Source organism: Barbatula barbatula (genome assembly GCF_947034865.1).
Source record: "Barbatula barbatula genome assembly, chromosome: 22".
Taxonomy (NCBI): Eukaryota; Metazoa; Chordata; class Actinopteri; order Cypriniformes; family Nemacheilidae; genus Barbatula; species Barbatula barbatula.
The window spans coordinates 11944362-11958211 of record NC_136785.1 but is presented as its reverse complement, the minus strand read 5'-3'; the positions used below and the strand labels follow the sequence as shown (position 1 = coordinate 11958211).

General features: G+C 38.4%; 2 protein-coding genes across 4 annotated transcripts; one reads left to right on the top strand and one right to left on the bottom strand.

The window, feature by feature from the left end:
• The first annotated feature begins 1090 nt into the window (after positions 1-1090).
• On the top strand, positions 1091-7014 carry pdk3b (pyruvate dehydrogenase kinase, isozyme 3b). Of its 3 annotated transcripts, none has more exons than XM_079487393.1 (11): positions 1091-1331; positions 1972-2112; positions 3499-3570; positions 3820-4004; positions 4191-4280; positions 4416-4493; positions 4586-4662; positions 5077-5178; positions 5265-5378; positions 5452-5565; positions 5660-7014. In XM_079487393.1, the coding sequence occupies exons 2-11, from the start codon at positions 2003-2005 to the stop codon at positions 5801-5803; spliced, it is 1086 nt and encodes a 361-aa protein (XP_079343519.1). In that variant the 5' UTR covers positions 1091-1331; positions 1972-2002; the 3' UTR covers positions 5804-7014. The 3 variants fall into 3 exon arrangements, with proteins under 3 accessions (XP_079343519.1, XP_079343521.1, XP_079343520.1); XM_079487395.1 differs by having other exon boundaries at positions 1157-1335; positions 1975-2112; positions 5660-6778; XM_079487394.1 differs by having other exon boundaries at positions 1195-1331; positions 1975-2112; positions 5660-6778.
• pcyt1bb (phosphate cytidylyltransferase 1B, choline b) lies at positions 6925-11307 on the bottom strand. The gene is made up of 8 exons (XM_079487392.1): positions 11102-11307; positions 9834-9933; positions 9625-9741; positions 9332-9483; positions 8392-8470; positions 8145-8287; positions 7693-7881; positions 6925-7568 (listed from the first exon to the last, which is right to left on the bottom strand). Exons 1-8 carry the CDS (start codon positions 11198-11200, stop codon positions 7362-7364), a joined length of 1086 nt encoding a protein of 361 aa, XP_079343518.1. The 5' UTR covers positions 11201-11307; the 3' UTR covers positions 6925-7361.
• Between the last annotated feature and the right edge of the window lie 2543 nt (positions 11308-13850).

The window sequence follows — 13850 nt, the reverse complement described above, 5'->3', positions numbered from 1 at the left end:
TTATGAAAGCTTTTTTAATTGTCTTTCTTGAATGACTCGAAAGGGTCTGAATTCTGTTTATATAAACATTATTGGCTTTGTGATGCATTAGTATAATATGTTTTGCTTATAGTGCTAAAACTACAGTTTAGAGTAAACAGTAGCCTACTCATTCTATGAAACCGGATTAATAATAGCTACTGGAGGGTTAAGTAAAGATGGTAATCATAATACCCATAATAATAGTAATTATTTTCAAGGTTTTTCTAAATGGCATGCATACTGTACATAAGTAACATTTCAGTCTTAACAAATGACACACAAGGGTAGACAAAAACAGAACAACAAATGAATGACATAAGAGAAAGACAAATTAAAAATGAATCACTGACCTAGAAAATGTGAACAATGTGCGGAATGTGACTAGATATTGTGATACAAAATAAAAACAACTTTGGTGGAGCACAAATGTTCCACACATTTCAGACTAAATTGAATGGTATTAGTTAATATATCTATATATATATCTATATCTATATATATATATATATATATATATATATATATATATATATATATATATATATATATATATGAATCTAAAGGGTCTGAATTCATATGTAGTTATATATTATAATCTATATATATGTGACTCGAAAGGGTCTGAATTCTGTTTATATGAACATTATTGGCTTTTTCTAAATGCCATACTGGATGCTGTACATCCGTTAACATTTCAGTCTTAACAAATAACACAAAAGGGTAGACAAAAACAGAACAACAATTAAATCTGAACAATGTGTGGAATGTGACTACTAGATATTGTGATCCAAAATAAAAACAACTTTGGTGGAGCACAAATGTTCCACACATTTCAGACAAAATTGAATGACATATGTAGTTATATGTTATATATATATATATATAACACCGTAACTTGCAAGGTAAAGTACGTGTATGCAGTTATGATTTAATAAAGAAATAGGTGGTTCATTATGGCGCAGAAAGGCTAATAATTCTGTTTACCACAAGAGTGCAACAAATGTCACGTGTCTGGGATTAGATAATCCCCGTGATCGCATTTGATAAAATAACACAAATTCTCACCATAGAGAAGAAATGGAATCTGATATTGGAAGTGACAGAAACACGGCGCAGTTCTGCGTATAGTGTCAACGCCTCGCCGCGTCAGAGGTGCGCGTCAGACTCGACTTTAGGACGCTTGTCCGATGATACTTTCTCAATAATAATGAAACTCTTCACATTTTTATTGAAAGATGTCCCGCACAAAATCGAGTATTACTCGAGGTTCTCGCCCTCACCGATGTCCATCAAACAGTTTCTGGATTTCGGTGAGTAGCTGCAACAACCATTAGTTTGCGTTGAGAATGAGCACGCGAGATGTAGCGATGTTGTCGGACTGGCACTTGCTTTTTTATTTATTTTAAACATGTTTTAACCATATCATCTGTGTTTAGCCTTCTTGTATGTAACCGCTACGTCACAGTGTAAGGTTAAGTGAACGTTTAAGATGTTGATGTCTTGCCCTTTTGGCGCACCATGCATTAAAAATAGACTCTCCTCACATGACCTGCGATCATAAATCCATTAACTCGATCCACTTCTGCGAAGGTGCCAGATGCAAATGAAACATCAAAGTATTTTGTAAGCTACCAGTCAAATGTCTAGATAAACATGATCATTGTTTAATACGTTCAGTTTCCGCATTTTAAAGGGATCATTCACCCGGAAAAGAAGTCTGTCATAATGTATTTAAACTCATGTTGTTCAAATATCCATGTGACTCTTTCTTCTGTGAGAGATATTTTGTAAAATGTCTCTCTCTGCGGTTTTGTGTCCATACAATGGATGTCACCAGAGTCCAATGCTCTTCAAAATAGTTCACAAATAACATCTGAAGTCGTTAAAGTACAGTTCTACACTCAAGCATGCACAACCTCAAGACATGTTCTTGCTTCTTGTTTAACCAAGCAGGGAAAATGCATGTAAAAAAACCTCTTACATGTTCCTGCGTAAAGAACTGGCAGTGAGGCTGGCCAACACCATGAGGGAAGTGACCTTGTTGCCTGCCAATCTTCTCAACCAGCCGTCCGTCAAACTGGTCCAGTCCTGGTGAGCACGGCAGGTGTGAGGATGAGTGTGAACTCTTGAGTACACAGGAATACAAGTGAGGGTCACGTTATGGTGGATATATTCTTTATGTACTCTCATTCGGTGGGTTGTTATAACCCAGCACTTTGAAGCGGAGAAAAGGGAAGTGTGTAACTCTGGACACAATGTAAAAAGTAGTTCTCATTACTTACAATGTGTTATACGTTTGACATAATTTGCCCTCATTGGGAAAAACGCTTACATTTATTGGCAAAAACTTGTTTAGTCTTCTATTTGAAATTATATTATTTTAAAATGTGAACACTGGAGTACATAGTGCATAGTTGAAGTGCCATTGGGTTGGAGCTGAACTCTGCAGGACATTAGCTCTCCAGGAGCAGTTTGGAGACCAGTGATCATTTGGCAAACAACATATATTTGTGCCACCTGGTGTCTATGAGAGGAACAACATTGTATCCACAATGGTTGCAAAACTTTTTCATGGCTGGAAATTTTCCATGGGAATTAATAGGAAAGTATGGGAATTACTGGGAATAAACATGGAATTTTCATAATTGCAGGCTAACACAGGGAACTTAAATGTAGTTAAAATATTTTTTTGCAGGATAATATTGGTTAAATCAAGCAGATTTAATGCAATTGTAGTGGAATTTCTACCATGCACAAATCAATCACATATACACTGCTTACTGCAGGGCTATTGAGGCCACACACCCTGCATGAGCTGGGCATTCCTCCATAACATAATATCTATGGTATTAAAGTTTAACTAGCAAATACCAAAATGTGTTTATTCAGTAGCCTGCTTCTTTTAGCAAGCATGCTGATAGATGAGAATTTATGCAACAAGCATATTACTATTAATTTGCATCCATTGTGAAGGTAAATTGTATTTATATAGCACTATTAAAACCAATGTGCTTTACATATTCCCCATATAAAACAAAAAACAACACCTATGACAATAAGATATTAAACTAATTTTATTAATATCAATAAAAATAACAACATTAAAACAAAAAATCAGGAAGAATACACCATGGCAAACACTAGTGTCTTTAGTCGTGTTTTAAAAACATGTGTCAATTGTAAAATATTATATCAAATCAAAGTCAAAAAGGTAAAACAATTCACCTGTATAGCTTGCATGCATGTCAGCTTATGACCAAACAACATTTTTATATTTATGTTTTTATATGATACAGTTTAAATACATTTCCGAAATGTTTAAATAATTCCCATTAATTCTCCAAATTCCTGGTTTTCTAAACATGGAATATTTCTATGGAAAGTTTACTTGGAATTTCCCACCCCTTTGCAACCCCAGTAGCTACAAAGGTCAAGAGGTGAATGGAAAATACATTAAATGTTTTACTGTGGTATCAGGTACAGCCAGAGCTTTGAAGAGCTTTTAGAGTATGAGACGAGAAGTCCAGAGGATCCACGCACCCTTAAGGAGTAAGTCTGCAGTAGCACCATGACTACATATTTAACAGAAATCATTATGTTAACATTTCAGTTAAGTATTTTAACATAAAATAATCATAAGTCATTCTGAGCCTCCTATGAAAGTGCTATAGAGTAACACGTCATTGTTAAGTAAACATACTAAAAACCTTCTGATGGTTAATATTTTTAGATCAGACTAAGATGAAATAAATGAATTTTCTTAGTTGTACACAAACTGTGTTTTTTTGTGGATTTCAGCTTCCTTGACATCCTGATCAAGATTAGAAACAGGCACAATGATGTTGTGCCCACTATGGCTCAAGGTGTCGTCGAATACAAAGCAAAGTTTGGTTTTGATCCTTTTATCAGTAGCAATGTGCAGTATTTCCTGGACCGCTTCTACACCAGCCGCATTTCTTTTCGCATGCTCATCAACCAGCACAGTGAGCAACATCACATTCTTCATACATATATGTATATATGCAATATTCAGCTGTATGTAAATGACCTGATGAAGAAAAAGTCTGATTACGCTTTATTTTAGTATAATCCTAATTCACTTTATATCGAACAACTGTACTTCTATGTGATAGTTTACACAGCATTAAGATGTTCTTTTTTATTGGCAGCTCTCTTGTTTGGTGATGCCACTTGTCTGTCACAACCAAAACACATCGGAAGCATCGACCCAGGGTGCAACGTGGCCGAAGTGGTGAGAGGTAAGCAAAATATAATCATGCTCTGATGCTTAAATAAAAGCTGCTTAAATCTAACTGTATTTCTGAATATTCTTGTCTTGTTTTCACAAAAATTATTTAGACGCTTGTATTTGAACTCATCTCAACTCTTTTTAGATGCCTATGAGACAGCAAAGATGCTCTGTGAGCAGTTCTACATGATGGCACCTGAGCTGAAGATCAAAGAAATTAACGGTAAACCTGTCATTTATTTCTACGCTCTAAATAAAGCATTCCATCATTTAAACGCTACGCTTAATTTATGTTTATGTCCATCTGTTTGCTAGCCAAAACTCCACAGAAGCCTATACAGGTGGTCTATGTGCCGTCTCATCTTTTTCACATGCTGTTTGAACTCTTCAAGGCAAGTGGACTATGTTTACGTTGTATCCCTCAGTATTTTAAAAGGGTTAACAATGATAAAATACAAGTTGAAAGGGGTAGTTTAAACAAAATGTAAAACTCTTTCATCAATTACTCACCATTATGTCATTCCAAACCTGTATGAAAAAAATGTGGGTAACCAAACAACATACCCCATTCACTTTCATTTTATGGAAATAAACCCACAGGGACATTTCTTAAAATATCTTCTTGTGTTCTCCACAAGAAAAGTCATATACAGGTTTTGAATGATATGATGGTGAATAAATGATGACAGAATTTTTTTCCCCGGGTGAACTGTCCCATTTAGTACAATACAGTGATGTTTATTGGGCTTGTATTCCTGGCAATTTTTGTTGGTATGTAAATATGTACAGTATGTGTGTTTTTGTAGAATTCAATGCGGGCCACAGTGGAGCTCTATGAAAATAGCAGCGAAGGGCTTCCTCCAGTAAAGGCACTGGTTACACTGGGACAGGAAGATCTTTCAATAAAGGTTCCATACGTAGCACAGTTTGCTTGTTTAAAACAAATCGTGAGCACTCACACCTCATTAATGGATCCTTTTGTGTGTCTACATAGATTAGTGACCAAGGTGGGGGCGTCCCCTTACGAAAGATCGACCGTCTCTTCAATTACATGTATTCCACTGCACCGACACCACAACTGGATCACACACAAACCACTGTGCCACTGGTAACTACCCATTAAAAATCCTAATCGGGTGTTTGTGGATGTATTTTTATGTAACCTGTTGTTTTGTCTACAGGCTGGTTTTGGCTATGGCTTGCCCATCTCTAGATTGTATGCCCGCTACTTTCAGGGAGACTTAAAACTGTACTCGGTTGAAGGAGTCGGGACTGATGCAGTCATTTATCTTAAGGTATTTCCAGATATGTGTGATTGCATTGGTAAACTACGTTTTGGAATGCAACATTGTTAAGAGTCCCAACTGTCCCTCTCACCGCCCTCCTCAGGCTCTTTCCAGTGAATCTTTTGAGCGTCTTCCAGTCTTCAATAAGTCAGTGTGGCGACATTACCAGACAGGTCCTGAGGCCGATGACTGGAGCAACCCTAGCAGCGATCCAAGAGATGCATCCACATATAAAACCAACAGATGACCACGAACCGTTCATGAGTTGCTTTAAAATAATAGCCGCACAAAGACGTCTGGTGTTTATAGTGCCCGCTGTTGGTAGCATTATGTGCAGAATAATCGAGCAGACCCGCTTATTGACGCTTCGGTCGGCCGGAGTTCGAGTGCCAGCTTGTGGTCTTTTCCCAGTCTGCCCTACCTCCTCTTCTATCGCGTCCTGTCTCTCACTGTCCTCTCCAGATATATATAAATAATATATCATAAAAAGTATAGAGCAGACTCTCAGAAGTTATTTCCAAATGATGGTTCTTAAGCTACATGCTACATCAGTTAATATCAGCAGGAGGGTCATTGTAGATCATTTGATTTGGCAAAAATGTGCAAGATGAGTCAATATTGTTGGTCTGTGTGGGGGTCGGTCTACTACAGATGTATTTTGTTTAGGGGTACAGGGGCATAGATGACATTAAAGCTAAAACTCATAGACTATAGCCTCAGACCTCTGTAGGGTGCCTTCACACTGAAAGAGATGTGATCACTGAAGATGCACTGAACTGCACTTTCGGATCATTCTGTCATGAAATTGTCCCTGTAATACTAGCAAAAAAAAATCAGTGCTGGTTTTCATTTTCACATTTTGCCCAATCTGCTCTGTATTTCAGCTTTCATATTTTATTCAGATAATCATTTCAGTGCAAAGTCTGCTTTAACAATGTACTTTTGATGAATGGTCGGATTAGACAATAAGTACAGTGGTGTGATAGATTAATGGTCAGATATAACAGAATGACTCATATAGCAGTTTTTTTATTTTTATGTCTTTAGATAAAAGCTTCAGTGAATAAGTGTGATGTTATGTTTGTTATGCAACTGACTGTGTCATGACATATTTCCCAATTTGCTTATCTGTTCATGTTTTATCTAATCAACGAAACTTAAGGTATTTCCAGATATGTGTGATTGCATTGGTAAACTACGAAACTTCTTATTAAAACACTCCCTTATACAGTACTGTAGTTCATCCTACATTTTAAACAGAACAACAATTGGATGCTAAATAATTCAGGACAACTAAACGATCAACATTATGATTCTGGGTTCACGATTACGACTGAATCTCAATATGTTGAACAAAATGTAAAAAAATTTAATTAAACTTTTTTATTTTTGTTAAAGAATGGAAGGATTCATTGAAGCTTGTATGTAAATCAATAAAATGAAATAGGTATGTCACTGAAAAAAGAAATAAGAGAGAACTTTATGAATCAGAAAAAGCACAACATTAAACATACACAAAACATTTAAAAAAGATAAACTTTGACATTGGTCACAGTTCAACCAATAATATTAAACAAACATCATAACATTAAAAAAAATCACCATAGCTCAAAGATACAGGTACATATATTACATTTTGTGTGTTGCGTAATACTTTGATACAGTGAAATATAGTTACAGATGTGGTTTGACGGGGATCAATTGTTCAATTCTGCTTCTGTCAAAGGTTTCCACAAATCTCAATTATTATAAGCTACAGTGAAATAAAAATATTTTTTATCACAAATATGCAAGAGGTAAGAGAGTCAGAGTCCATATTTCTCCTCGTCATCACCCTCACTGCTGCTGATGGAGTCTCCTTTAGGTGGAGGTGAGCGGAAGCGAAGGATAGGCCAGTGAGAGGGGGGTGATGTAGAGCGTCCTCTGGTGGGGCTGGTGCTCGGTGACGCGTGTGGAGACCCATACGGAGAAAGAGCTTGAAGAACACGCCCGCTTCTCTGCTGAATCATGTGCTACAGAGCATAATACATCATCAAAATATTTTTATTAAATACTGAAGCTAAATTTTAAAAAGGAGCATTTTCACGTGGTCTCTGACCTTGTATGTGTGATGTTTTGTTAACGGTCCTCACTTACCCAGGCTTTGTCTGGTTCAAACAACTTCAGAAAGTTTCCAATGAACTCACGAGATTTCTCCTCCCATTTCAAGATCAGGTCGTGGCTCTTCTCTTCAACACGATGAACTAAATGTTTGGACTTTTCCTCCACTGTCCTCACAGTCTCCTTCATTCGGTCCACCTGCTCCTGCAGACGATACTTCTTCTCCTTGTTTTTTACAGAATAGAAAAAATCTGTCACGATTCTTTCACTTTTTCCAATTTTCTTGTTAATTCAGTGAAATGTAACAGACGATATCCAGTATTATTATTAGTAGTAATAACATTATGTAACAGACCTCACCACCACCTCACAGCATGGTGGTGCCCAAAACTAAAGGTTAACATGAATTATACAGTACATATTTAATGTAATCTCTAACCTAAATCAATGTCACATTCTTAAACATTGGAGACATTTCATTGATTTACATTGATGAAGCCAACGTTCAGGTCCCGTGCTGTGTAACCTCTCTGCAGGTTACGTCTGACGTAGACGTCATAATCTCGTACAATGCGTGTGATGAGGTCAGAGGTAGAGATCCCCTCCGTTCTTTGAGTAGCCACAAACATTCCTTACAAACAATACAAACATACAAAGTTAAAGAAATGCATCTACTGTATGTAGACTATTACAGGTGTGTTATTGTTTTTCGCCTGGTGCTGTAAGGGTCTTTACCTGCTTCTTTGATATGTTTGTAGACATCATCTGATCCAGCAGAGGTGTATGGGATATCATCATGTGCCACAAAGTCAATCTGAGAAAGAAACCCTTAAGAGTATTTTATCCAATGATTTTTGCGGACTTTCAAGTCATTTATGATTCCAGTTTATTCGTAATCATGCTGGGGCAGATGATTTGTTTCTGAGATGTCAATTGTTGGCATTAATAGGTATAAACTTTACTATAAAGCATACGCTGTCTTACACATACAACAGATCCAAGGAAGAACACTTTGTTTCCAAAAAGATTATTAGCTTGGAATCATTAGTCACGCAGATGCACAAAAACAGAACGTAGCTAGAAAATGAGTTATGCACGAATGCATTACAGACCATTTTGCAAGATGTAAACACCACTGGTCCAGAAGCACTTCACTACACAAATGTTAGAATCAAATACAAACAAAAGAACTGTGGCGAGCATGGCGAGATGAGAGCCGTGAGCGAACGGCGGGAGGCCGGTGACGTGAGTGATAGCAAGTGTGAGCTGAGCGTTCACCGGTCTCGCATCTCTCACAGAGGAGCTCCGGAAGCATAAGAGAGGAGAGACAACAGGGAATGGCGAGAGAGGACCAGGCCTGGACTTTATGTGATGTGTTATTGTATTTGTGTGGCCGGCAGTCGACCGTGATGGAGCTGCCGGCATTTTAAGTTTGTTTTATTGTTTGTTTTTGTTATATTAAAAGTTGTTTTACAAGACTACAGCGGTTCCCGCCTCCTTCCTTCCTTTTATGGAACCGTGTTACAAGAACACGTACAACTGGATCCAAATGTTAAACAAACATTTTAAGACTTACAGTATGTATACAGTATCTAAAAAATATATATAAAATCTTAAAAAGGAAGTGCTTCCGGACCCTTTTTCTTTTACAACTTACCAACTATAGAGAACTTACCCTGTGTTTTTTAAGGAATTCTGGAGTGAGGGTCCATGGAGCATCGCGGACCACCTCGTCCACATATCGGCAGTGTATGAGTGCTTCATAACGCTCATCTTCTGTCATCACTGTGTAGCCTTTATATTGATGTGTCAGGGCATCACTGCATACTGAAACAAATATAACACAAGACCATGGTACAGCCACCAGGAATAATAAACAGTTTTTTAAATGCTGGACACCTTAGATATTAATGACGTAGTTTGTGTTTGTTTTGATAAAAGACTGGACGATGTGTGTTGGGGACTCACCGCCAACAATCAGTTGTGTGTTTGGAAACAAATTCTTGGCCTGCATCAGAGCCCGGGCGTGACCAGAGTGGAAGAGGTCAAAGATTCCATCAGCATAAACCCGTACAGGCCGATGGGCTATGTTAAGAAATAGGTTTACAATAACAGGTTACACAGTTATAGTCCTGTACACATGCACATTTTCATTGCTGTGGTACTGTTTCTCTTACCTGGAGTGCCGCGGCGAGCCTGAGCTAAAGTCACTTTGTCATGTGGTGAGTCAGAGGCGATGCCTGATTTTTTAGCAAAGATGGCTGGTTCTCTCAGAGCCTATCAGAGAAATGCTACTTGTTGTGATACATTTTAAGAGTGTTTTTTTTGTTCTCATAAAGTTGTTCTCATAAAGTTATTTAAACAGTTTTGTTCACATTCTAAAAAATGCTAAGCTTGGGTCAAAAACTAAATGAACCTGTCCATGTTTATATTTGACTCAACCATGGGTCGAAACAACACAGCACAGGTATTAAAACCGGTGGTTTGGTTTCTCCCAGCTTTTGACCTGACCGCCATCTTAACTGGTATAGATTTTTATTTCTGTTGTAAATCTTGGAAGAAATAGTTGCTTTGTTTGGTCAGATTTCACATCTAGGCCTCTATATACTTTGTTAACACACTTTGTACAAATATATGTTTGTGTGAGTAGTGTGAAAATGTTACACTTTATGTTTGCTCAATTATCTTTCCCTATCTGAATTGTGATAAAAGATGCTGACCATAAGCGCTCAATAAATACACAGGTGTTTGATCAACGTTCATGAATGACTACATATGCACAAACTCCAAATCCATCAGCTGCCCTTTGAACCATCAGCTGTTCAAGAGGGAACCCTGAGAGGGTCACCGCCTGTCAGATATGAACTGCAATAATCATGCTGCAATTGTGGGTGGATATGAATTGTGGATATCAGCTATGATTTGCATGTAAAATAAAATAAAAACACTATGATGGGCTGCTAAAGTAGCTGTACTGGACTAGAACGTGGACCATGTACTCAGATAACAAACTCTGTGAATTACATAATAGCAGTGATGCAAAGCCACATGGTTTTCTTGCAGTTGTTACAGTATTTCCAAGTCCACTCGAAAGCACATATGGGTAAATAAACAAATATACTGAATATTAATATTAATGCATAAATTCTGAGATTATTAAAAAAGCATAATAAAATGTGTTAAAGCACAATACAGATTTACTCGTTGAAGTGTAACAACAATAATAATAATAATAATAAATATCAATTTAAATCAAAGAACAGTAGGTCGACTTTCTCAAGCCAAATACAAAGTAAAATAATCTATATGATTGCAGTTAGTTATATTGATGATCTGAATATACATTATGTCTTAGTATTTATAAATACAGGAACATGGCAAAGTCAAACAGGTGCATATCCAGATTTATTCAATAATAATATTTGAATGGGATGAGCAAACAAACCTTAGGTGGTCGCTTGCACTGCTGTTGCTGTTGTGATTTAACCCCTCCTCGACCAGCATTGCCATTAGCTCGGGATCCGTTTCGTCTCCTATTCACCATTGTTAAGATGTTAGTGGCCTTTTGGCTCTGCACTGGCTGCCCTCAGCATTTGTGTGACGACTCACTGCATTTACTCATGCACAGATATCTGGCCTGTCACTCTGACCCTTGTGACAAGGCAAAGGAACAAAGGTTAGTTTTTCATGTGAGTGAAATTACACTTTACTGAGACTTAAATGAAAACGTTCATAAATTTTATATTAATATTTGCCCTACACACACGAAATATGAATATCAAAAGTTCAATTTATGATTATATTTGGAAGTTAATGTTTCTTATTGTTTCAGGAAATGAGCATGCCATACATTGTAAAAAAACATTTTATGGAAATAACATGATTTTGGAATACAGTACAAAAATTAAATAACAGAAATGAACTGCAAGATGGGTGTCAAATAACATGAAAAACATGCAATTTTATGTGACAAAAACTGTTATTTTACAGTATTTTACTAACTCCCCAGTTGCCGGAAAATTACAGTTTTTTTACACTAGTTTTTACAGTGTTGTCTTCGGTTGTTTAAAGAGGTTGTTGTATTGTCAAATACATTAAGATTTATAAATTCAAGTTGAGGTCACACCGAGGTTATAAGCCCGTGAGTCACCATTAAATTCACTTTAATGTCAGATGAATCCTTCAGGCTAAGCGAACATTCATTTTAAACAGTAAAGACAGATACATGCACCATAATTACCTGAAGTATGTGGAAAAGTCTGTAATATTATTCAGGAACATCATGAAATACATTCCTTTCACCAAGCCTATCGTGTGATGAAAAATATGAAACGTATTAAAAAGATTACAACTATTGATAAAACACAGGGTGTGATGATCAGAACACCCTGATAATTTATTGTTCGGTCGAAGGAGAGAAGGCAGTATGTACAGCAATATTTTCATCATTTAATATTTGGCCTGGATTTTGGCATCATTATGGAGCAGATGGAGTGGAATTATGAAACGTTTTTCCTTCACCATGGATACAAAGATTGAAGGTGATATGCTTTTTTATGAAAATACTTTTTTGGTAGTTTATTAAAGAGTATTTTACTTTCCTGTAACTTTTGTGTATCTATAGTTGGCAATGTTGTTCAAATCTATTCATATGATTAAAGTTTTTCAACCAACAATGCAAGCTTTACACCATACGCACATTCAAAATGCTTCCTGTGTAACTTCTGATGTCCACCATCTCAACAGAAGACACACAGAACAAGTATTAATCTTTCTCATCAAAGAGTATGGTTTGTATTTAGACACGTTTGTTTATGACGATGAATTGATATTGTGGTGTATTTTGTGTTGTTGCATAATGATATCATCGGTAGAAGCCGTAGACACAGATAACGAAATTCAGGGCAACAACACTTATACTTTCAGAAGTGTTAACCAGTTCTTCTTATTTGGTATTAAATGTCTATTGTTTAGCTTAACTGTAAACAAATTCAGCAATTTCAATTTACAGAGTTTAGCTTAGTTTAACATATACTTCACAAGTTCGCCCCTGCAAATTCTGGCTGCGGATAATTAGGATTTATGCGTATTTGGCGTACTGTCCGGGGAGAGGGCTCCCCCTTTTACCGGGAAGGGAGCCCAGAGCCCTGACCGAGCCCGAGCCCTGAGCGCCCATCCCTCCCAAAAAGTTGCGGACGGCGCCGGACAGTACATGGTACTGGGCCCTGATACTGGGCGATATTAGTGTCAAGTGGGACACTACTGCATACTCTGTGCGCTGACTCTTGGGTCTGACGCTATGGTGGGGCCAGTACCCTTGAGCAGCCGATGCGCCTTGCATGCCCAATGAACGTAGTGGGAGTGAAGCCCTTGTGCGACCAATGCGCGTTACTTGACCAATGCACATAGTGTGGGTGATACCCTTGAGCGACAATGTGCCTTGCTTAACCAATGCACATAGTGAGGGTGATGCCCTTGCGAGACCAATGCACGTTGAGTGGCTGGGACCCTTGTGCGACCAATGCGCGTTGCATGACCAATGCAGGTGTGTTACTGGAGCCCTGGTGCGACCGATGCGCATTGCGTGATCAATGCACGTTAAGTGGCTGGGACCCTTGTCTGACCAATGCGCGTTGCGTGACCAATGCACGAGTGTGACTGTGACCCTTGTGCGACCAATGCGCGTTGCGTGACCAATGCACGTTGAGTGGCTGGGACCCTTGTGCGACCAATGCACGTTGTGTGACCAATGCACGATTGTGACCGTGACCCTTGTGCGACCTATGCGCGTTGCGTGACCAATGCACGTTGAGTGGCTGGGACCCTTGTGCGACCAATGCACGTTGTGTGACCAATGCACGATTGTGACCGTGACCCTTGTGCGACCTATGCGCGTTGCGTGACCAATGCACGAGTGTTACTGTGACCCTTGTGCGACCAATGCGCGTTGTGTGACCAATGCACGTTGAGTGGCTGGGACCCTTGTGCGACCAATGCGCGTTGTGTGACCAATGCACGAGTGTGACCGTGACCCTTGTGCGAGTACCGGGTGACCCTTGTGCGAGTACCCTTGTACCAGGTCCGCGGAGGGCGCCGGCCGTCTGAATTTCTGCGATGAGAAGCGGGAAAGGGAGTGAGCGGTTTGGTTTTGTGTGTGTGTGTGTGTGTGTGTGTGTGTGTGTGTGTGATAGGCC